The 23,774-nt window shown below is 38.9% G+C and overlaps 1 protein-coding gene across 1 annotated transcript in view; it reads right to left on the reverse strand.

Annotated features, from left to right (window-relative positions):
* The window catches only part of sema6bb (sema domain, transmembrane domain (TM), and cytoplasmic domain, (semaphorin) 6Bb), a 224,698-nt gene that overhangs the window by 86,226 nt on the left and 114,698 nt on the right, over window positions 1-23,774 (reverse strand). Inside the window, exons 4-5 of the mRNA XM_036579602.1 lie at window positions 9,976-10,036; window positions 6,585-6,647 (exon numbers count right to left, since the gene is read on the reverse strand). Coding sequence (XP_036435495.1) covers window positions 6,585-6,647; window positions 9,976-10,036 — 124 coding nt within the window. The remainder of the gene's footprint in view (window positions 1-6,584; window positions 6,648-9,975; window positions 10,037-23,774) is intronic.

Raw genomic sequence — 23,774 nt, forward strand, 5'->3', positions numbered from 1 at the left:
CATTATGGGTGAAGCACGGTGTTTATGATTTGAAGTGACTGAATAAAAGTGTTAAAAATCAACTCTCTCTCTCTTTCTCTTCCATTTCTCTCTCTCTTTCCTCCATTTCTCTCTCTCCTACTATCTCTCTTTCTCCTCCATTTCTCTCTCTTCTACTCTCTCTTTCCTCCATTTCTCTCTCCTACTATCTCTTTCTCCTCCATTTCTCTCTCTCGTACTCTCTCTCTTTCCTGTTTCTCTCTCTCCTACTCTCTCTCTCTCCTCCATTTCTCTCTCTTCTACTCTCTCTTTCCTCCATTTCTCTCTCCTACTATCTTTCTCCTCCATTTCTCTCTCTCCTACTCTCTCTCTTTCCTCTGTTTCTCTCTCTCCTACTCTCTCTCTCTTTCCTCCATTTCTCTCTCTTCTACTCTCTCTTTCCTCCATTTCTCTCTCTCCTACTCTCTCTCTTTCCTCCATTTCTCTTTCTCCTACTATTTCTTTCTTTCCTCCATTTCTCTCTTCTACTCTCTCTCTCTCCTCCATTTCTCTCTTCTACTCTCTCTTTCCTCCATGTCTCTTTCTCCTACTATCTCTCTCTTTCCTCCATTTCTCTCTTCTACTCTCTCTCTTTCCTCCATTTCTCTCTCTCCTACTACCTCTCTTTCTCCTCCATTTCTCTCTTCTACTCTCTCTTTCCTCCATTTCTCTCTTCAACACTTTCTTCCTCTTTCCTCCACTCTCTTTCATCCATTTCTATCTCTCCAGCTCTCTTACTCCACCTCTCTCTCTCTTTCCTCCCCTTCTGTCTCTCCATCTCCCTCTCTCTCTTCTACTCTCTCCATTTTCTCCCTTTGTCTCTATCTCTCTCCACCTCTCTCTTCTCCATTTCTCCTTCTCTCTCTTCTTGTTTCTGTCTCTCTCTCTCTCAAAAACACATGCAATCTCTCTCTCCTTCAGTTAAATTAGATTTTTTGCTCTCTGTATTTTGTTTACATTGTGACTCAGCTTTCCTAATATTCCTCTACAGCAATGATTATTATTATTATTATTATTATTATTATTACTATAAAACATAATCCATAACATACATCTCTCTCCTCTTTCTATTTCTGTCTCCTCCTGTCATTATCTCCCCTTCTCTCATTCTTTCTCTCGCTTTCTGCTCTCTACTTTTCATTCCCCTCTCTCTGCCCTTCTTTCTCCCTATCCTCTCTTATTTTTTTTTCTCTCTCTTCTTTTCTCTCTCTCAGTTCTTCTTTCCTCTCGCTTATTATCTTTCTCTCTCCTTTTCTCTTCATCTCTCCATTTTTCTGCTCCTGTCTCATTGTTCTCTTCTTTTATCATCTTTAGAGGTCTCTTTATCATTCCTTTCTTCTCTCTCTCCCCTTTTTCTTACTTATCCCTCTTTCCTGTTCTCATTCTTCCTCATTCATTCTTTTTCACGCTCCCTCAGTGCTTCCCTCCTCCCATTCTCTCTTTCTCTCTGCTCTGTTCTCCAGTCTGCAGGTCTAATCAGACACAGTGCCACCTGTGCAGAGTGTGTGTGTGATTGTGTGTGTGTGTGTGTGTGAGAGTGTGTGTGTGTGATTGTGTGTGTGTGTGTGTGTGAGAGAGTATGTGTGTGTGAGTGTGTGTAAAAGTGTTAAAAGCACTGAATTATTTATGTTTAAACTCAGATCAGTTACCCCACAACCTGCTCTGTCTGTCTGTGAATGAGCTCCATATAAACATCCTCTCTCTCTTTCTCTCTCTCTCTATCACTCTCTCACTCTCTCTGTCTCTTTCACTCTCTCTGTCTCTCACAACCACAAATAACAAATAACAAAAACAACAAAGAGACTAAAAAATATGCAAATAAAATAAAACACAACCTTCATCCTACAGCAGGTCTACACTCTTAAAAAGATGGTTCTTCAAGCGTTCTTTGGAAAAGACAATGGTTCAAACACTTAAAGAACCCTTTGCATTGTGAAATGGTTCTTCAGGAGAGTGTGTTGCATATAGAACCTTTTAAAAAATGGTTCTATATAACACCAAAAAGCGTTCTGCTACTGTTAAGATTTCAAGCTTGTATACAATAGCAGAACCATTTTTTCCTTAAAAGGTTCTATGTAGAACCATATTCAGCACATTTTCCATCAGTCTGAAGAACCGTTTCACCATGCAAAGCACCCTTAAAGCATTAAATGGTTCTAAAGAGAATCATTCCCTTTCCTAAAGAACGCCTGAAGAACATTTTTTAGAGTGTACTCTACGATCAATTTTATTTTAGAGATATTGTTATCATCTGTAGCGATTGCAGTAAAAGTATCCTGAGAATAGGGGGCGCTGCAGCACTCGGCGGACCCCCGGCTCCCCACCCTTAACCACAGCGCAGAGACTAACACTCCTCACAGCGTTTCGGTGCGATCATTGTTATTGTTGTCATTGTTTTCAGGTGTAAACAAGCCAGCATGTCCTCAATTAGCACCGTTAACCAGAGCAGCTCCTGCGAGCCTCCCTCTCTCGCTCGCTCGCTCACGCCACAGCGATGCAGCACCCTGACTCCACCGCAGGCTCGCATTTCAGCTGCGACGGAAAAATATGCAAATTCACTTAAAAGAAGAAAGAAATAAAGGAAAATGTGCACAATGAACAACAAAGGAAGCAGCAGCGACCTGCACTGGAGAAGGAATCTCTCTCTCTCTCTCTAAGTCTCTCTCTTTGTCACTCTCTCTTTGTCCCCTCTCTCTCTATTTCCTCTTTCTCTCTCTCCCTCTGTCTCTCTCTCTCTCTCACTCTCTATCTCTCTTCTCTCTCTCTCTTACTCTCTCTAGCTGTCTCTCTCACCACCTTTTGCTGTCTCTGTCTTTCTCCTCTCTCTATTTCTCTCTCTCTCTCTCTCTCTCTCTCTTCTCTCTCTCCTTCTTTCCCCTCCCCCAGTACTTTTTCCTTTCTTTGTCTTTATTTCACTTAATTCTGTTGATACAGTTCACTGTCTTTATTTATTTTTGGATATTGAGTCAAATAAATAACTAAAAACACAGTTATTGTGTTTTTATTTATTTATGATTTATTATAATGATATATTGTTATGATATAACACTCCTGTGTTTTTTTTGTAATATGACCTAGCATTTTAATATTCCTGTAAAGCACTTCATAAACTTATTTATTATTATACAACAATACATGAAAATATATATAATACATATAAATATATATAATAATATATATTATTGTTATTATTAATATTATTATTATTATTATTATCTTCTCTATCTCCCTCCTTTCCACTTACCTGACTTTCTCTGTGTGTGTGTGTATATATATATATATATACACACACACACACACGAGCGAGACAGAGAAAGTATATATATATATATATCACACGAGAAATATATATATATATATATATATATATTCTCTTTTCCTCCTCTCTCTCTCTCTCTGTACTTTCTCTTTTCTTTGTCTTTGTTTCACGTTTATTCTGTTGCTACAATTTACTGTCTTTATGTATTTATATTTTGAGTGTTATTCTGAGAGTCAAAGTCTTCCCGTGTTTTTATTTATTTATTATTACTGCCCCTGTGTTTTGTCTGTGTTGTGACCTAGCTGTATAATCTTCCTGTAAAGCACTTCATAAACTAAAGTTAATACATAAAGCATTATTATTACTATGTAATAATACATAAGAATGATTATTATTGTCATTATTATCATCAATAACACATGCCTTCTCACTGTCCCTTCTTTCTACTTCTCTCTCTCTCTCTCTCTCTCTGTTCTCGCAGTAATAAATGCGTCTGCTGGAAATTACACCGCGTCATTATGGGTAAAACAATCTGGCTGAGTGCTGCTCAGACTAAAGCCTGTTTAAAAGTCGGTGTGGAAGCTCCTTTGTTTGGACGCTGGACGTGCCCTTGCATTTGGCATTGAGCCAACTAGTGGGAAACCTGATGTGAACGCGTGACGAGAACGACAAAGACGAGAGGGACGAGTGCGGGAATTTCTCATCCAATTACGGCTGTGTGTGCGTGTGCTGTGTGGTCAGCCGTGCAGAAACATTTAATTACTAGAAACCCAATTAGGCTGGTGGCAAATATATCAGCAGTGACTAAATACACACAGAGGACTGCAGGGGACCAGCACGCCAGCGGGAGTGTGTGTGTGCGGGTGTGTGGGTGTGTGTGTGGGTGTGTGTGTGTGTGTGTGTGACTTAGAGGTAGGGATGCACGAGTGCTCTTTTATTAACACCGCAGCAGGGAAACCTGTCGCTCAGCGCTAACAAATACAGGTTTCGTCTAGGACTACTCAGTCTGTTCATGATACACACTACAGACCCACCTTCTACCCCACAGCACAACAAGGCACATATGTAACACAGCTGCTGTTCATTAAACTAGCTACACAACTTATTTACAATTAAAGTCCTCACTGCTGCCACAGTGGTATCCAAATTGCTCCGCATGGCCACGCCTCACATGCACCCATGACCAAACAAGCTGGTAGTGGAACACTATTTACACCGATCAGGCATAACATTATGACCACCTCCTTGTTTCTACACTCATTGTCCATTTTATCAGCTCCACTTACTATATAGGTGCACTTTGTAGTTCTACAGTTACAGACTGTAGTCCATCTGTTTCTCTGCATACTTTATTAGCCCCCTTTTACCCTGTTCTTCAGTGGTCAGGACCCCCATGGACCCTCACAGAGCAGGTACTATATGGGTGGTGGATCATTCTCAGCACTGCAGTAACACTGACGTGGTGATGGTGTGTTAGTGTGTGTTGTGCTGGTCTGAGCGGATCAGACACAGCAGTGCTGCTGGAGTTTTTAAACACCTCAGTGTCTCTGCTGGACTGAGAATAGTCCACCAACCAAAAATATCCAGCCAACAGCGTCCCGTGGGCAGCGTCCTGCGACCATTGATGAAGGACTAGAGGATGACCAACACAAACTGTGCAGCAGCAGATGAGCTATCGGGCCATAGTGGGACACTACAGTATGTTTCATAGTTTTGATCCTCAGGTCTCTTTTGGCAACAGTCTCTGTAGCACAGCGACAATCACATCCGAGGAGCTCACTTGTGGAGTTTTACTTACAAAGTCTTTTGTTTGGCTGGTCTAGCTGTACATAAACATCTTCTAAAGCCAGACATACACTGTGCGAACTTAGAAACCTTGTTCTTTGATGAGTCACACTTAAAGTTTGAATAGTCCGTTGTGTACTAAGCCTATGGTTTATATGTTCACACTGTAGATGCCAATGGAAGGACAAAATAGTTTCTCTACAACCTTTCTTGTTAGCCTTGTGTCTTCACCTGTACTGGGGAAGTGGTGTGTTTGTGTCTGTGTTTTCAAATGGGCTAAAATCACACAGTGCGCTCCTGGAGGGAAAGTTGGTGTTTCTAAAAAAGTGGCCAGAGAGTGGAAGTACAAGGTAGGTGTTTCCAGTAAAATGGCCAGAGAGTGGAAGTATAAGATAGATGTTTCCAATAAAGTGGCCAGAGAGTGGAAGTACAAGGTAGGCATTTCTAATAAAGAGGCCAGTGAGTGGAAACACAAGGTAGGTGTTTCTAATAAAGTGGTCAGTGAGTGGAACTACAAGGTAGGTGTTTCCAGTAAAGTGGCCAGAGAGTGGAAGTATAAGGTAGACGTTTCCAATAAAGTGGCCAGAGAATGGAAGTATAAGGTAGATGTTTCTGATAAAGTGGCCAGTGAGTGGAAGTAGAAGGTAGATGTTTCTAATAAAGTGGCCAGAGAGTGGAAGTATAAGGTAGGTGTTTCAAATAAAGTGGCCAGTGAGTGGAACTACAAGGTAGATGTTTCCAATAAAGAGGCCAGAGAGTGGAAGTATAAGGTAGATGTTTCCAGTAAAGTGGCCAGAGAGTGGAAGTACAAGGTAGGCGTTTCTAATAAAGTGGCCAGAGAATGGAAGTATAAGGTAGATGTTTCCAATAAAGTGGCCAGAGAGTGGACGTATAAGGTAGATGTTTCCAGTAAAGTGGCCAGAGAGTGGACATATAAGGTAGATGTTTCCAGTAAAGTGGCCAGAGAGTGGACGTATAAGGTAGGTGCTGTAATAAAGTTTTCTACTTTCTCTCTTTTCTATCTCCCTTTCTGTAACTCAGTCCTGCTATCTTCCTCCCCTGAGGGTGAACAGGTGGGGCAGTCTCTCTGTCACTCTTTCTGCTCTCATCTGTCTCCTCACCCGTCTTACTCACTGTGCTTTTGTCTAACTCACATTTAGCTCACGTCGAACTCTCACAGATAAAGCCATATGCAGTGTCAGGTGTGAGTGTGGGTGTTAAATATCTCTCTTTTTCTCTCCTGTTACTCTTTTTCATGTCCTAGAGGGGATTATCTAATTCATCCCTCGCTCTTTCCCTCTCACAGCTTTCAGTAAAAACCCAGACAGAAAAAAGCCCCTGCAGAAGAAGAAGCATAAAAGAAACGGGCGTGTGAAAGATACGGTACTCGAGTGTGTGTGTGTGTGTGTGTGTGTGTGTGTGTGTGTGTGTGTGTGTGTGTGTGTGTGTGTGAGAGTGTGTGTGAGTGTGTGTGTGTGTGTGTGTGTGTGTGTGGTGTGTGTGTGTGTGTGTGTTCTCTTACCTCATGTTTGCCCTTCATCCTACAGATCCTGATATCATTCCTGTTGGACTCCCACGTCCTCTTCTGCACCACACAGACAGACAGACTGGTCAGTCATACTGTACAGCTAACTTTCCTCATAATTATCTCTTCCACTCTAACATTAATACCACACTAACATTAATACCACACTAACTTTACTGCCACTCTAAATTTACTACCACATTAACTCTACACCCACTCTACCTTTACTACCACATTAACTATACACCAACTCTACCTTTACTACCACATTAATTCTACACCAACTCTAACTTTACTACCACATTAACTCTAGACCAACTCTACCTTTACTACCACATTAACTCTACACCAACTCTAACTTTACTACCACATTAACTCTACACCCACTCTAACTTTACTACCACATTAACTCTACACCCACTCTAACTTTACTACCAAATTAACTCTACACCAACTCTACCTTTACTACCACATTAACTATACACCAACTCTACCTTTACTACCACATTAACTATACACCAACTCTACCTTTACTACCACATTAATTCTACACCAACTCTAACTTTACTACCACATTAACTATACACCAACTCTACCTTTACTACCACATTAATTCTACACCAACTCTAACTTTACTACCACATTAACTCTAGACCAACTCTACCTTTACTACCACATTAACTCTACACCAACTCTAACTTTACTACCACATTAACTCTACACCCACTCTAACTTTACTACCACATTAACTCTACACCCACTCTAACTTTACTACCAAATTAACTCTACACCAACTCTAACTTTACTACCACATTAACTCTACACCCACTCTAACTTTACTACCACATTAACTCTACACCAACTCTACCTTTACTACATTAACTCTACACCCACTCTAAATTTACTACCACATTAACTCTACACCAACTCTAACTTTACTATCACACTAACTCTACACCAACTCTACCTTTACTACCACTCTAACATTTCTACCACTAACTTACCTACCACATTAACTCTACACCCACTCTAAATTTACTACCACATTAACTCTACACCCACTCTAACTTTACTAGCACATTAACTCTACACCCACTCTAACTTTACTACCACATTAACTCTACACCAACTCTACCTTTACTACCACATTAACTCTACACCCACTCTAAATTTACTACCACATTAACTCTACACCAACTCTACCTTTACTACCACATTAACTCTACACCCACTCAAACTTTACTACCACATTGACTCTACACCAACTCTAACTTTACTACCACATTAACTCTACACCAACTCTACCTTTACTACCACATTAACTCTACACCAACTCTACCTTTACTACCACTCTAACATTTCTACCACTAACTTACCTACCACATTAACTCTACACCAACTCTAACTTTACTACCACATTAACTCTACACTAACTCTAACTTTACTACCACTCTAACATTTCTACCACTAAATTTACTACCACATTAACTCTACACCAACTCTAACTTTACTATCACACTAACTCTACACCCACTCTACCTTTACTACCACATTAACTCTACACCCACTCTAACTTTACTACCACATTAACTCTACACCAACTCTAACTTTACTACCACACTAACTCTACACCAACTCTACCTTTACTACCACTCTAACATTTCTACCACTAACTTACCTACCACATTAACTCTACACCCACTCTAAATTTACTACCACATTAACTCTACACCCACTCTAACTTTACTACCACATTAACTCTACACCCACTCTAAATTTACTACCACATTAACTCTACACCAACTCTACCTTTACTACCACATTAACTCTACACCCACTCTAACTTTACTACCACATTGACTCTACACCAACTCTAACTTTACTACCACATTAACTCTACACCAACTCTACCTTTACTACCACATTAACTCTACACCAACTCTACCTTTACTACCACTCTAACATTTCTACCACTAACTTACCTACCACATTAACTCTACACCAACTCTAACTTTACTACCACATTAACTCTTCACCAACTCTAACTTCACTACCACTCTAACATTTCTACCACTAACTTTACTACCACATTAACTCTACACCCACTCTAACTTTACTACCACATTAACTCTACACCAACTCTAACTTTACTACCACTCTAATTTTAATACCACTCTAACTTTACTACCACTCTAAGTTTACTACCACATTAACTCTACACCAACTCTAACTTTACTACCACATTAACTCTACACTAACTCTAACTTTACTACCACTCTAAGTTTACTACCACATTAACTCTACACCCACTCTAAATTTACTACCACTCTAACTTAACTACCACATTAACTCTACACCAACTCTAACTTTACTACCACTCTAACTTTACTACATTAACTCTACACCCACTCTAACATTTCTGCCACTCTAACTTAATTACCACATTAACTCTACCCCAACTCTAACTTTACTACCACTCTAACTTTACTACCACATTAACTCTACACTAACTCTAACTTTACTACCACTCTAACTTTACCACATTAACTCTACACCAACTCTAACTTTACTACCACATTAACTCTACACTAACTCTAACTTTACTACCACTCTAACTTTACTACATTAACTCTACACCCACTCTAACATTGCTGCCACTCTAACTTAATTACCACATTAACTCTACCCCAACTCTAACTTTACTACCACTCTAACTTTACTACCACATTAACTCTACACCAACTCTAACTTTACTACCACTCTAACTTTACTACCACATTAACTCTACCCCAACTCTAACTTTACTACCACTCTAACTTTACTACCACATTAACTCTACACTAACTCTAACTTTACTACCACTCTAACTTTACCACATTAACTCTACACCAACTCTAACTTTACTACCACTCTAACTTTACTATCACATTAACTCTACACCCACTTTCTTTTAATTTTACTATAATTTTAAATTTGCTCCCACTTTAACTCAATTTACTCCTACTTTAACTCCCAATCCCTCTTTAACTTTACTATGACTTTAACTTTACTCCTTTTTCAACGTTACTCACTTTAATATGCACAGATTTTACTTCCATATTATTATACTCCAATTAGTCTCATGCTAACTTTACTCTAACTTTGTTCCCACATTACTCTAACTTTACTTTAAACCCCACCTTATTCTATTTTACTGTAACTTCACTCCCACTTTACCTCCATGTCCACTTTTCTCTAAATTCACTCACACTTTACTGTACCTTCGTGTCAAATAATTTTAGCTTCACTGTGACTTCACTCTAAATTTTCTCTCTTTTTAGTGTCATGTTGCTCTCACTTTAATCCCACTTTACTCGCACTATATTCTAATGCCTGCAGTTTATCTTACCTTACTGTAGAACATCTCGTCTCCCACCACATTGTCCAGCTCCACACGGAAAAGGTCATCCCTGACACACACAGAAAGACAACAACTTAGTGAATAACAAAAATACGTATATATATATATATATATATATATATATATATATATATATAGTTTTTATTTGCATTATTTGTGTTATATTTGTCTTGATGATCATTTTTAATCTTTTAGTCACATCTTTAACCAATAAAGTGATTCTGATATGACATTTTGGGCTCGACTGGGAGCAACTGAGATTATATATCACATCAAATTAGTGCCACATCTTCAGCTGTGGATCTGACCCACATCAAAATGACACCAATTTAAAACTAACACATATAACATGGCCCTCAGTTGTTACAGAAACACTTCATTGTGTTCTTCCTGATCTATCACAGCTGACCCAGCTCCCAGAGTGCTTTATTATTAGCTGACCAGTTAAATTAAAGAGTGCTGGGCTCTAAGCCGTCACAACAAATCAGCAGCCACATGAAAAAGATCTGTTTTGATGGACCGTCGGTGCATATGTCTTAGAAAACGGCTACATCCTGAGTGGTTTGGCCTTGTCATTGACCGAAAATGAAACAAGCCCTCTAATTCATGCACAAGCTACCAAAAGGCCAATTCTGGAGTGTCCAGCTAGACCTCGTTACCAAGCAATTCAGCCAAGCTGCAGAGAAATCAGGCTAATGAGCTGCCAATCCACCAGCTTTGTTCATAAACACTCTAACAAGACACATAGCAAATGTGAACTAGAGTGCAAACAAATGTCCACTTCATGTCTGACCGAAGGTAACGGGCAGTCTGAGTATTTGTTATTCCAACGAATTGTTTTTAAAATAAGAGCCGAGTGCACAGCACACAAGTTTATTCGTTATTAAATAAGCAGCAATCCTACAATTTTAACCCTTGGGATGCTACAGCTGGTACTGTGTTTTTGATATGCTAATTAAATGTAATTATGTAGACGTAAAGAATTACATGTAATTAATTACACTTTAGAGGTGGACGCTTTTAGAGGTGGACGTCTGGTTCCTATCACCACCACTGTGAACAATTCTGACTCTGTAAGTTTCTCTAGAACAGAGCGTTTCACACCAAACCACTCTGAATGACTCTGTTTACATCTTAAACATTAATTAAGCAGAAATGTTGAACATATGGTTGAATTTGAAATATTGGTTTAACCCAGAGGTCACAACTCAAATGTTAAGAAGAGCCATTTTGTCCTTTCAATAAAAATCAAACCACCTTGGGAGCCACAACACTTTATGTCCATTTTACGATCTTGGCTGTAAATATGTCACAGTATGTGCTGATGTTCTAGTATAGGCTAAAAAATATAATATAAACGAAAACACAGACTTACTTTGCTCTGCTTTAAGCTTTAGCTCAGCTATGGCTGCTTTTCTCGCATCTCCAGCAGGAAACTTTTCCACAAAAGCAGAACAGTTTCTTGTAAAATGTCTCTTGATGTTTGACTTTTTAAGAGGCTGAAGTCGCTTCTCATTCACCAGCTTCTTGTTTGAATTTTCCCATTCCACCTTAAATGGTGCCTAAGGCGCCAGAATGTACCTGTTGCACTGTTTAAGTTGGAACAGGAAAATCTGAACAAGAAGCTGGCGAATGAGAATCTTCAGCTTCGTGACTTTTTAGTGTTTGTCAGTTTCTTCTTGCAGATTAAACGTATCAGGAAACCAGCTGGAGTGATTATAAATGCAAATAAGCCCATTCGTCTCTAAATTACTGATATTCATCTTAAATTTCTCTCTTTGCCTTTTCGTTAGCTACTAGCTAGGTGAGATGTGTTGTCTGCGTTGCTATGGTGACCAGCAGTCTGCGCTGATCTTCAGGGTTAAAGGGTGAATCAGCAGTTCTACATTAACTCCAGAGTTTAAGACCATTTATTGTTAAACTGTGTTGAACGATCAGCAGAGCTTTATTTTACTGTAAAGGAGGATTATTTTATTTTTACCTACAAATCTGATTCTGCTGTGGAGCCACAACAGGGCAGTCAAAGAGCCGCATGTTGTTGATCACTGCTTTAATGCCTCTAAAAGCTCCCTCACAGAAAGTTATTACATGAAATGGTTATGAATCCACTGCCTGATGTCTGAGACACTGTTTTATGATAGTTTCGAGGAGATTTTGGCCTTCAAATCCATTCATGGCGGAGAGGTACATGCAGGGTGTTGTGAGGCAAAATAGTCCCCAAAGAAAACTTATTACTTCTGACTTTTCACTATTTTCATCATCAACATTCCATATAAAACTCAGAAGACACGTGTAGGTTCACTGGTGGTTTGGAGTCTATACTTGTGTTGTAGCCATGGCGACCCCTGGTTCCTATCACCACCACTGTGAAGACTTTCAACGATCGAGTTACGCAGAAATTTTGAGAATTCCCCTTTGCAATGTTGATGATCCCTGACTTTCCTGATTCATTAACTCCAGTCTCTTGCTCTGCTGTCTCACTGCTCTTCACTGCAGTAAACTAAGCGCTGGTCTCACAGCACCCACAGTTAAAGCTGGTGGTCTGAGCTGTAATGAGGTCACCACTGGACAAAGCACCGCAGACCCCCACCAACAGAATGAACCCCCCGACTCGTCTCAGCGGACGTCCCGCTCGGCTAACGAGCCTCGCTGTGTCCCGGTGTGACTGGCAGGTCTGCAGTGTGGAGAAGCCGAATTCTCGCCGCTTCGTCTTGTTTGACTCTGAAATGAACACGATCTCCGATTTAATCAGCTCCTCTCACAGACACCCCTGCAGCCTTCGGGCCGGCCCTCTGCGGCCCAGATAATACCCAGCGTTCACTGCTCTCTCTCCCTCCCTCTCTGTCTCTCTCTCTCTCTCTCTACTTCCATCGCTTCCTCTCAGATCCCCCTCTCTCTCTTTCTCTCTCTCTGTTTCCTACTCCCTTTTTTCCTCTCAGATCTCTCTAGTACGTCTCTCTTTCTTCGACCTATCTATCTATCTATCTATCTATCTATCTATCTGTACCTGTCTTTCTGTATTCCATGTCTTTTTCTCTCTCTTCCTTGCCGTTTCTCCTTTGTCTTTCGTCTGTCTCTCTCTTCCTCACCCTCTATCTCACTTACAGCTGTCTCCTTATCTCTCTCTCTCCCATCTCATTCTCTTTCTCACTCTTTCTCTCTTCCTTCCATCTCTCTCTCTTCTGTCTCTCTTCTATATCTGTCTCTCTCTCTTCTATTTCTCTTTCTCTACCCTCGTTCTCTCTCCCATCTCGTTCTCTCTCTTCCTCGCCCTCTCTCTCTCTTGCATCTCTCTCTTTGTCTCGTCCAGCTCTCTCTCTCTCTATCTTCTTTCTCTCTCACAGTTCCAGCTCTCTCTCTCTGCCACTCTCCCATGTCTCTCACTCTCTCCCACCTGTCTTTCTCTCCCTCTCCATCCCTCACTTCAAGCTCTCTTTCAAATTCTTCCATCTCTTTCTCTCTGTCTCAGCTCATTCCCTCTTTCTTCCTGGTGTGTCTCTTTCTCTCCTTTCCCTCTCTTTCTCTGTGGCTGTGGAAGGTAAAGCTGCTCTGTGAGTTACAGTTAAAGTCTTAAACAGCAGCCGAATGAAAAAGCTTATGATTTCAAATCTTATGTAGGGCAGAAAAAGAGCAGCTCAGCGGATCTTCCTGAGAGCTCTCCTCTCTCACTCTCTCATCTCTCTCTCTCTGTAACTCTCTGTATCATCTAACTCTCACATTCTCTCTCTCTCTCTCTCCCTCTGTCTCTCTGTCTCTCTCTGTCTCTCTCTCTCTCTCTCTCTTTTGAATACAGTTGTCTGTAATCTGGGTTGCCCTCCTGCAGCAGCATTGATCTTTATCTGTAATCTCTGAGCAGCTCTCCCATCTGGAACACACTCAGAGGAACTGATTTGACTTGTACTGAACTGAATTTAAAGGAACTGGATTGAACTGAACTGAACTGAACTGAACTGAACTGAACTGAATTTAATTGAACTGAATTGAACCAAACTAAACTAAACTGAACTGAACTGAACTGAATTATATTAAATGAAACTGAACTGAACTAAACTGATTTGAACTGAAACTGAACTGAATTGAACTGGACTGAACTGAAAATACTTTATTGTTGTATTATGGATAAATCTATCTTGGTCTCCGTATGGCTGACCGTCAAAGAAAAACAGGAATTCTTCTTATGTTTTGCTGCATTGATGTTTATTTGTATGTATATATATATATATATATATATATGTGTGCGTTAGTCTGTATGTATAAATTATAATGTGTGTTCTATAGTGAAGTGCACTTATGTGAGTGTTTGTGAATGTGTGTGTGCCCTCCCTGTCGACGTCTGACCGGCGCTGATTATAAATTATTCAGCCGTGCTGAGCGTAGTGTTAAGACCAATTCCCCCTCAGACTCTGAGTGACCATGAGAGAGATTACCACACACACACACACACACACACACACACACACAGCGCTCTGTGATCAGTGCTCTGACTCTGAGTGAGAGAGAGAGAGAGAGAGAGAAAGAGAGAGAGGGAGGAGAGAGAGAGGGAGGGAGCGAGGTCAGCTGTGCTCTTCTATATTAACATATGAAAATGTCTGCAGGCTCTGAGCCAGAGACAGAAAGACTGCAGGCTGCAGCTTAACTCCCCTTTATCTCCTCTCCTCTCCCTCCATCCCTCTCTCTCTCTCCCTCTATCTTCACCCCCTGCTCCCCTAATTTCTGTCTTCTTTTGTTAGTCTTTATCTCTCACAACAACAGTAAACACACTTAGCGCCACCTCCTTCTCTCCTCATCCATCTCTCTCTCACTCTGTATTGTCTTTCTTTTTGCAGTAATAAGCAGTGTTGTTCATTTGTGTAGCACCACACACAGCTTATTTTCAATTCTTCAGCAATATGCCTTTTTTAATTTGTGTAGTAATACGCATTTTTTTTATTTGTGTTGTAATATGCAATGTTTTTTTCCATTTGTGTATTAATATGCATTTTTTAAATTCATGTGTTAATATGCATTATTTTATTTGTGTATTTATATGGAATATTATTTTGTCATTTGTGAAGTAATATGCATATAAATTTTGTTGTTTGTGTGGTAATATGCCATGTTTTCTTCTGCTTGTGTAGTAATATATGCTAGTTTTGTTGTTTGTGTACTAATATGCTTTGAGTTATTTGTTATTCATTTAGTTTTTCAGTCATTTGTGTAGTGATATGGCAGTTTTTAGTTTGTGTGGTAATATGTGCTAGTTTTTAGTTTATGTAATAAGATGTCGTGCGCATGGCATGGGTACCATGCACATCTGTGAAGGCACCATTAATGCTGATATATACATGTTTTGGCAACATATGCTGCCATCCAGACGACGTCTTTCTCAGGGAAGGCCTTGATTATTTCAGCAAGACGATGCCAAACCACATTCTGCATGTATTACAGCAGTATTGCTCTGTATTAAAAGAGTCCGGGTGCTAAACTGACCTGCCTGCAGTCCAGACCTGTCACCACTGAAAACATTATAAAATGAAAAATATGACCAAGGAGACCCCTGAACTGATGAGCAGCTGAAATTTTATGTGAAACAAGAACAGGAAAACATTTCACTCTCTAAACTACAGCAGTGTCACCAGAAGAGGTGATGAAGCACAGTGGTAAACAGGCCCCCGTCCCAACTTTTTTGGAATGTGTTGTTGGCATCAAATTCAAAATGGGCATATATTTTTCAAAAAACAATAAAAATTCTCAGTTTCAACATTTGATTTGTTGTCTTTGTAGCATTTTCTTTAAAAATATGGTTTACATGATTTGCACATCATTGCATTCTGGTTTTATTTACATTCTGCACAGCATCCCAACATTTTTGGAAATGGGATAGTAATATGCAGTGTTTTTTGGTTTGTGTTGTAATATGCAGTGTTTGTTTTTTGGTTTGTGTTGTAATATGCAGTGTTTGTTTTTTGGTTTGTGTTGTAATATGCAGTGTTTGTTTTTTGGTTTGTGTTGTAATATGCAGTGTTTGTTTTTTGGTTTGTGTTGTAATATGCAGTGTTTTTTTGGTTTGTGTTGTAATATGTAGTGTTTGTTTTTTGGTTTGTGTTGTAATATGCAGTGTTTTTGTTTGTTGTAATATGCAGTGTTTTTTGGTTTGTGTTGTAATATGCAGTGTTTGTTTTTTTGGTTTGTGTTGTAATATGCAGTGTTTGTTTTTTGGTTTGTGTTGTAATATGCAGTGTTTTTTTGGTTTGTGTTGTAATATGCAGTGTTTGTTTTTTGGTTTGTGTTGTAATATGCAGTGTTTGTTTTTTGGTTTGTGTTGTAATATGCAGTGTTTTTTGGTTTGTGTTGTAATATGCAGTGTTTGTTTTTTGGTTTGTGTTGTAATATGCAGTGTTTGTTTTTTGTTTGTGTTGTAATATGCAGTGTTTTTTGGTTTGTGTTGTAATATGCAGTGTTTTTTGGTTTGTGTTGTAATATGCAGTGTTTTTTAGTTTGTGTTGTAATATGCAGTGTTTTTTGTTTGTGTTGTAATATGCAGTGTTTTTTAGTTTGTGTTGTAATATGCAGTGTTTTTTGGTTTGTGTTGTAATATGCAGTGTTTGTGTTTTGGTTTGTGTTGTAATATGCAGTGTTTTTTGTTTGTGTTGTAATATGCAGTGTTTTTTGGTTTGTGTTGTAATAGGCAGTGTTTGTTTTTTGGTTTGTGTTGTAATATGCAGTGTTTTTTTTTGGTTTGTGTTGTAATATGCAGTGTTTTTTTTGGTTTGTGTTGTAATATGCAGTGTTTTGTTTTTTTGGTTTGTGTTGTAATAGGCAGTGTTTTTTTTGTTTGTGTTGTAATATGCAGTGTTTTTTTTGGTTTGTGTTGTAATATGCAGTGTTTTGTTTTTTTGGTTTGTGTTGTAATATGCAGTGTTTGTTTTTTGGTATGTGTTGTAATATGCAGTGTTTTTTAGTTTGTGTTGTAATATGCAGTGTTTTTTGGTTTGTGTTGTAATATGCAGTGTTTTTGTTTGTGTTGTAATATGCAGTGTTTTTTAGTTTGTGTTGTCATATGCATTGTTTATTATTTGTGTAGTCATTCGTGTTTTTTTTTTGTATCAATATGTGGTGTCTTATCTGGTGTTTATGTTGTAATATGCAGTGTTTTTTATTAGTGCAGTAACACACATTGTTGTTTTCATCTGTAGTCCACAGTGCTTTTTCAGTAATATTCAGTGATGTGTATTGTTTATGTAATAATATGCTGTGTTCTTCTTAGTCTGTGTTGTGTTAAGTTCACACCACTGTTCTGCTTCCCTCCACCAGCGTTGATCAGCTCTGACTGTGACAGGCAGCGGCAGGCTGGGGTACTGGGGGGATTTGGGGGGGATTTTGGTGGGCTCTGAGGACCGAGGCTGTAGTTAACGTCAGGTTAAAGAGGTGACAGCTCAGACAGAAAGAGCGCTGTGTTCCTGAGGCCACGGCGTTGATTAGCGAGTCCCTACAGACCCTCAGAGCTCAGAGAAGGAGGCTTTTGTGAGAGTCGCTCTGTGTGTGTGTGTGTGTGTGGTGTGTGTGTGTGTGTGTGTGAGGGAGAGGGAGAATGATAAAATATTCTTAAATTTAATGTATGTTAATGTAAAGAAATTTTATTCAGGTCTATTGGTCCATTTGTCAATGTTCACACAATGTAAAGGGCTGGTGGGTTTTTTTGGTTGAAATGACAAAAAAATAAGAAATAAAAAATGGAAGTATAAGAGAAACCAGTTTACATCTGACAAACGCTATCCATCCAAAAGTCTCCGGACAGCCCTTTAATGAGTGAATTTGGCTCCTCTAAGGTCACTTATTGCTTACATAGCTGTTCCCAATAGAATGGGACAATTTGGAGCAGTCACATGTGACCATGTCCAAGGCCAAGTGTGGGCTATAGGGGTCTAAAGCCCTCCAGCATTGGGCTGTGGAGCAGTGGAACTGTGTTCTCTGGAGTGATGGAGCTCCATTCAGTACCTTTGGGATGAGTTTGTGATCCAGAACCTCACTAATGCGCAATCAAATCCTCACAGCAATGTTCCAACATCTAGTGTAAAGCCTTCCCAGAAGCGTAGAGGCTGTTACTGCAGCACAAACTCACTATTAACACCCTTCATTTCAGATATAAAAACACTGGAAAGGCAGCAAACGTTTGTTTACATAAAAGAAGTGGGCGATATAGTAAGAAATATTATATATCACAATACTTACGATATTTTCACGATACACGATATGCATCATGATATTTGGTTTTTCTGAGATTTAATAAGATGGAACAAATAAAATAGAACTTGTAAGGCCACATATATATATAATAATATAATATATAAAATATAATAATAATAATTATTATTAAAATTATCATTATTATAAACCTACAACTATGAAGATTTTTATTCAATATTTTACAAATTGTACAGCATTAAATGCAGTCAAACGGGTCTAATTACTCTCACTTAGTAATGAACCGTAGTTTGTCAGTGTTCTTTAAGCACTGATTATATTCACGATATGCTCAAAAAAGCAGATTGTGATATAACTGATCACAATAGTGATAAAATATCATCATATTGCCCAGCCCTACTATACAAAATCATAATCAAGTCAACATAAGTTAACACATCCTCTACACAGACACACTTGTGCACTTTTAATACACCATCACTGTTTATTTGCTGAAGGTAACATACTGAGGGTAAAAAAATAAAATATAAAATGTAGCCTGTGCAAAAGTTATGGCACATTTTTTTTCCAATATATTAAACTCCGCAAAATAATAGAAATTGTGTACTAAAATCAGCAGAGTGATGCCGTAAAAGTTTGTTCCCTACAGACAATGTGTTACTTCACTGTCACTGCTGGACTGAGAATCGTCCACCAACCAAAACATCCAGCCAACAGCGTCCTGTGGGCAGCGTCCTGTGACCACTGATGAAGGACTAGAGGATGACCAACACAAACTGTGCAGCAGCAGATGAGCTGTCGTCTCTGACTTTACATCTACAAGGTGGACTGACAAGGTAGGAGTGTCTAATAGAGTGGACGGTGAGTGGACACAGTGTTTAAAAACTCCAGCAGCACTGCTGTGTCTGATCCACTCGTACCAGCACAACACACACTAACACACCACCACCACGTCAGTGTTACTGCAGTGCTGAGAATGATCCACCACTCAAATAATATCTGTGCTGTGGGGGTCATGTGGGGGTCCTGACCACTGAAGAACAGGGTACTAAACTATGCAGAGAAACAGATGGACTACAGTCTGTAATTGCAGAACTACAAAGAGCTCCTATATGGTCAGTCGAGCTGATAAAATGGACAGTGAGTGTAGAAAAAAGGAGGTGGACTTAATGAAGTGGCCGGTCAGCGTGTATCTGTTAATAATTAAAACCGGTCATGTGGGTCTCGTCTGTAAGATGGTCAACAGCTGAATCTCTGAATTACTTTTATTCTGCAGATACTTTTTCTCTCTCTGAGATGCCGTCTGACCCCTGGTGACCTTTCGTGACCTTTAGGTACCACGTCAAGTCAGGAATGTGTTGAGTTTCACTCCTCCGCCTAATTAAAATATCTGACCTCCCACGAAAGGGTCAAACAGCCTGACCTGACCTAATCAGGGCTTGATCGGTCGGCACTAAGATTAATGCTGGTGTCCTGAAGGTGTGAGAACCTTTGATTATTAACAGGGAGAGGAACGAGAGCCGTTCTGTTTGACTTACTTATTTATTAGCCACTAAAGTGGTCAGTTGGCACTGTTTAATGTGTTCAACCGATAAAAGAGTTGGCATTTGAAAAATGAGGCTCTAACTTTAAATGGATTTTTGGTACCACTCTCTTTTACAGTCCCTTAAGCTCTAGCTGTAACCCAGGATAAGGCGAGGCACAAACTCCGAAGCTCTAAGTCATTGTTTTGGGTAACTTGATGTTAAGTTCCAAGGCAGTCGAACCAAATTACACTGAAATGACCCTCAGGTTCTAATAAAGAGGGTACTGCAATGGTTCTTTAGTAAAGCATGTTTTAATAGTTAGGGGGTTCTTTTAGTAAATCTGTGTGGGAATTATGGGAGGAAGTTGGGTCAAACTTTTAATATGATTAATTTGCATAAAAAAATGTACACATTAAGGTCTCCAGATGAATTGCGAGCGTTAAAGCGTTAACATTGACAGCCCTAATTTATTTACTTACTTATTTACTTACTTATTTATTTGTTTGTTTACATTATTTATTTGGTACTTACTTATTTATTTACTTCAAACATGATACAGAATGGAAATGTAATTACTCAAATTTAATTATGCAATCATTTGTGCAGTTATGCAACTATTTTTCTGTAAAATATATGGTAAATAATAATGCTACATTTTAAAGGGTTGATAAAATCCTCCTCTACTTTCCTTTCATCCTCTCTCCTTCAACTTTTATAATTCTAATCCATTTTTTTCTTTCTCCATCCTCTCCTTTCATCTCTCTCTCTCTCTCTCTCTCTCTCATTCTCATAATCCTTGAATCTCCATTAAAAACTCCTTTTTACAGACGGTGTCTCGGTCATTAGACGGGAGAGCAGGGCTCTTTCGCAGCTGTATGAAAAAAAATAATAAAAATAAGTGCACTGTAGATTAGGATAAGCTAATGAGCACGAAAGTTGAACAACTCAGCTTAAAACAGACTTTCAACGTTCAAAAAAACATTTCCTGCAGTTCATTCAGGACTAAATTCATGGTGATGTTTTGTCACAACATTAAACAAAAATAAAAAAGCAACACATAGAAATAATCTGAGCTTCTGAGTTAATTCAATTTAAATTAATGAACAATAATAAGAAAAATGACAAGACGACTAATAAGAAAAAAACGGGCCACTTTACCCCTGCAAAACATCTCATTATCTTTCTGGTCGACACAAAACATCACAATTCATTATAAATAAATGCTTTATAATTGGTGAACTAAAATAAAGGTTAAATCTTTAAAATCATGCTTAACAGGAAAGTATTATGGGGCAATATGGCTGCCTCTTTACACTGTTTTTTTCGTTTGCTTTGTACTGTTTGTGTGTATATTTTGATGTTTCTCTGCTGGCTGAGGAGTTCGCCATCATATCCACCGAGATAGCGGCCGCAAATAGCGATTATTTGCAGTTTTCACTTTACGGAGCACCGATTAGAGGTGGGTGATATGGCAAAAATCTAATATCGAGATACTTCAAGAAATTTTCACAGCACACGATGTGTCATGATATTAATTCTTTATTTGATCAGTTGGAACAGAGAAAAAAAGAGCCAGCAAAAAATACTATCAAAATCTGTGAACACAGTGATTTGTATTCACTATTTGGCACTAAATCCAGTTAAACTGGACTAGTTTTGCTCTCTTTATAATGAAACACACAGTTGGTCAGTGTTCTTCAGGTACATACTTTATACACAATATTTTCAGAAAAGAATATTGTGCTGTATAGTGGTATTGTGATAATTTATCACAATAACCATATATATTATCATATTGCCCAGCCCTATCTCTGATTATGTATTAGGGCAGGACATAAATGAGTAAAACCTAATGAACAGTGAAGACACCATTTAGAAGAGTCTAATTTGAGGAGTTTGACCTTAATAAACCCCCAGAATGATTCCGTGAGAGCACTCCCCACCCCCCCCACACTCACCCAGAAGTTAACACTGTGCCAACTGACCCTGTTCTGCCCTACTGGTCAGCTACAGTAGCTCAGACTCAGACTCAGTGAACTCTTTCCTCTACAGTGGCACTGAGTGGCTGGTCAGTTTGTCACGCGCTCAGATGGCTCTGGTTAGTGTTTTTATGCCTTTATCCCAGACTGACCGACCCTATCAGTGTGTGTAAGCTGGCGTCTCGTAGTTTTTTATCGGTCTGAAGCTCCGTTTGAGAAGCTGAACTGGGCGCTGGGTTTTTTTAGCTGATTTATTACCGCGCTCCGGATTTTGCTCGACTATTGAAAGGCCACTGGGTGGGTCATTTCCTGACGCGGTGGGAGGTTTCTTATTAAAGCTGAACTTCCCTGCAGACCGAGTAACTGCCAACATGTGTGTGTGTGTGTGTGTGTGTGTGTGTGTGTGTGTGTCTGTGTGTGTGTCTGTGTGTGTGTGTGTCTAAGAGTATAAAAAGTGTGTTGTTCTTTTGATTCTTGCGTGCTCACCTTAATGACTTTTAAACGAAATTATTATTATTATATGTAATTAAAGAGGAAGAGGGTTAAGTGTGAACACAAGCCAGAGTGACGCAGTGGTTCACCAGCACGCGCCCCAGTGCTATTTCTACAAAAACACAGGGAGGGTTCATCTGAAGCCGATACGTTACCAGGAGAGACGACAGCCTGATCACAGCAGCGACACACTTTTGTTTTAACCATTGAGTTTTTAGATTTTTCGAGTATAAAACAACGGTTTTTGTAAATGATATTTGGATTTATACACTTTACCTATATATATATATATATATATATATATATATATATATGTATATATACACATATATGGTATGTACACTCTAGCAACCACCCGGGAAACCACTTATCAACACGCTTGCTACCACCTAAAACACCATAGTAACCATTTGACAACATCCTGCAACCACCTGGGAACTGCATAAACTGTGCAACAACTCCTTCAGTAAAGGCACTTTTCTAGTTATTACTCCAGAAGGGGTGGCCAACATGACATTTTATAGTCATCAGGATTAATTATGTCACTATAAACTTGAATAAAATTGAAATTGAATAAAAATCAGTGTAGTTGTAGATTTATTATTTTTGTACGCCCTTAAAGAAGATGGTTCCTCAAGGGTTCTTTAGTAAAGGCAGTGGTTCTATATAGAAGCTTTCTACACAGCACCAAAAAGGGTTCTGCTATTGTTACAATGTTAAGCTTCTAAGAACAGAAGAACCATTCTTTGGTAGACACATATACAACACATTCTCCATCAGTCTGAAGAAACATTTTACCATGTAAATGGTTCTTTAAGTGTTCATGATTATGTATAGAACCGCTCCGTTTGCTACAAAACCCTTGAAGAACCAACTTTTTTAAGTGTTTCTTTATGTGGCACTACAAGTTCTATTTTCTCAGTTCCAACTTATTAAATCTCAGAAAAACTAAATATCGTGATGCATGTTGTGTATTGTAAAAATATATTGAAGTATTATGACATAATATTTTTGCTATATCGCCCACCCCAACATTCTAGTGCCGTAAAACTTAAGAGAAGAGTCAAAACGTTTCTGTCATAGTTTTGTTTTTACAGTAGAGATTTAAGTTTCTGCAAAACAAAAACATATTTTGCTGTTGACCGTTTATTGGACTTTCATGGTAAATGTGTACAGTCATATACAAAAGTTTATACAAAGTCATGTTTTTTGTTGATTTTCTATGTGAAAATTAATTAATACATCCTCTACAGAGAACACACTTACAAATGGCATTATTTAGTGCACAGTTTCTATGTATTTGCTTGTATTTGTGTATTTTATTTTAACACATTTAGGTAAAAACATAAGCACCATAACTTTTGCCCAGGCCATTTTTTTATGTTTTTTTTCCTGACATGTTAATTTCAGCAAATAAACAGTAATTGTGCATTAAAATGTGCAGAAGTGCGCTCTCTGTAGAGGATGTGCTCACTTCACTTACTTTACACTCAACAGAACGTCATCTGATCAGGGGCGCTAAAACTTTTGCACATGACTTTGTGTACGCCCACCTCCCACTCACACGGTCACTCTTCTTTTCTAGTGATATCACTGCAAATATTGA

This window comes from Colossoma macropomum, unplaced genomic scaffold (genome assembly GCF_904425465.1).
Source record: "Colossoma macropomum unplaced genomic scaffold, Colossoma_macropomum, whole genome shotgun sequence".
NCBI lineage: Eukaryota > Metazoa > Chordata > Actinopteri > Characiformes > Serrasalmidae > Colossoma > Colossoma macropomum.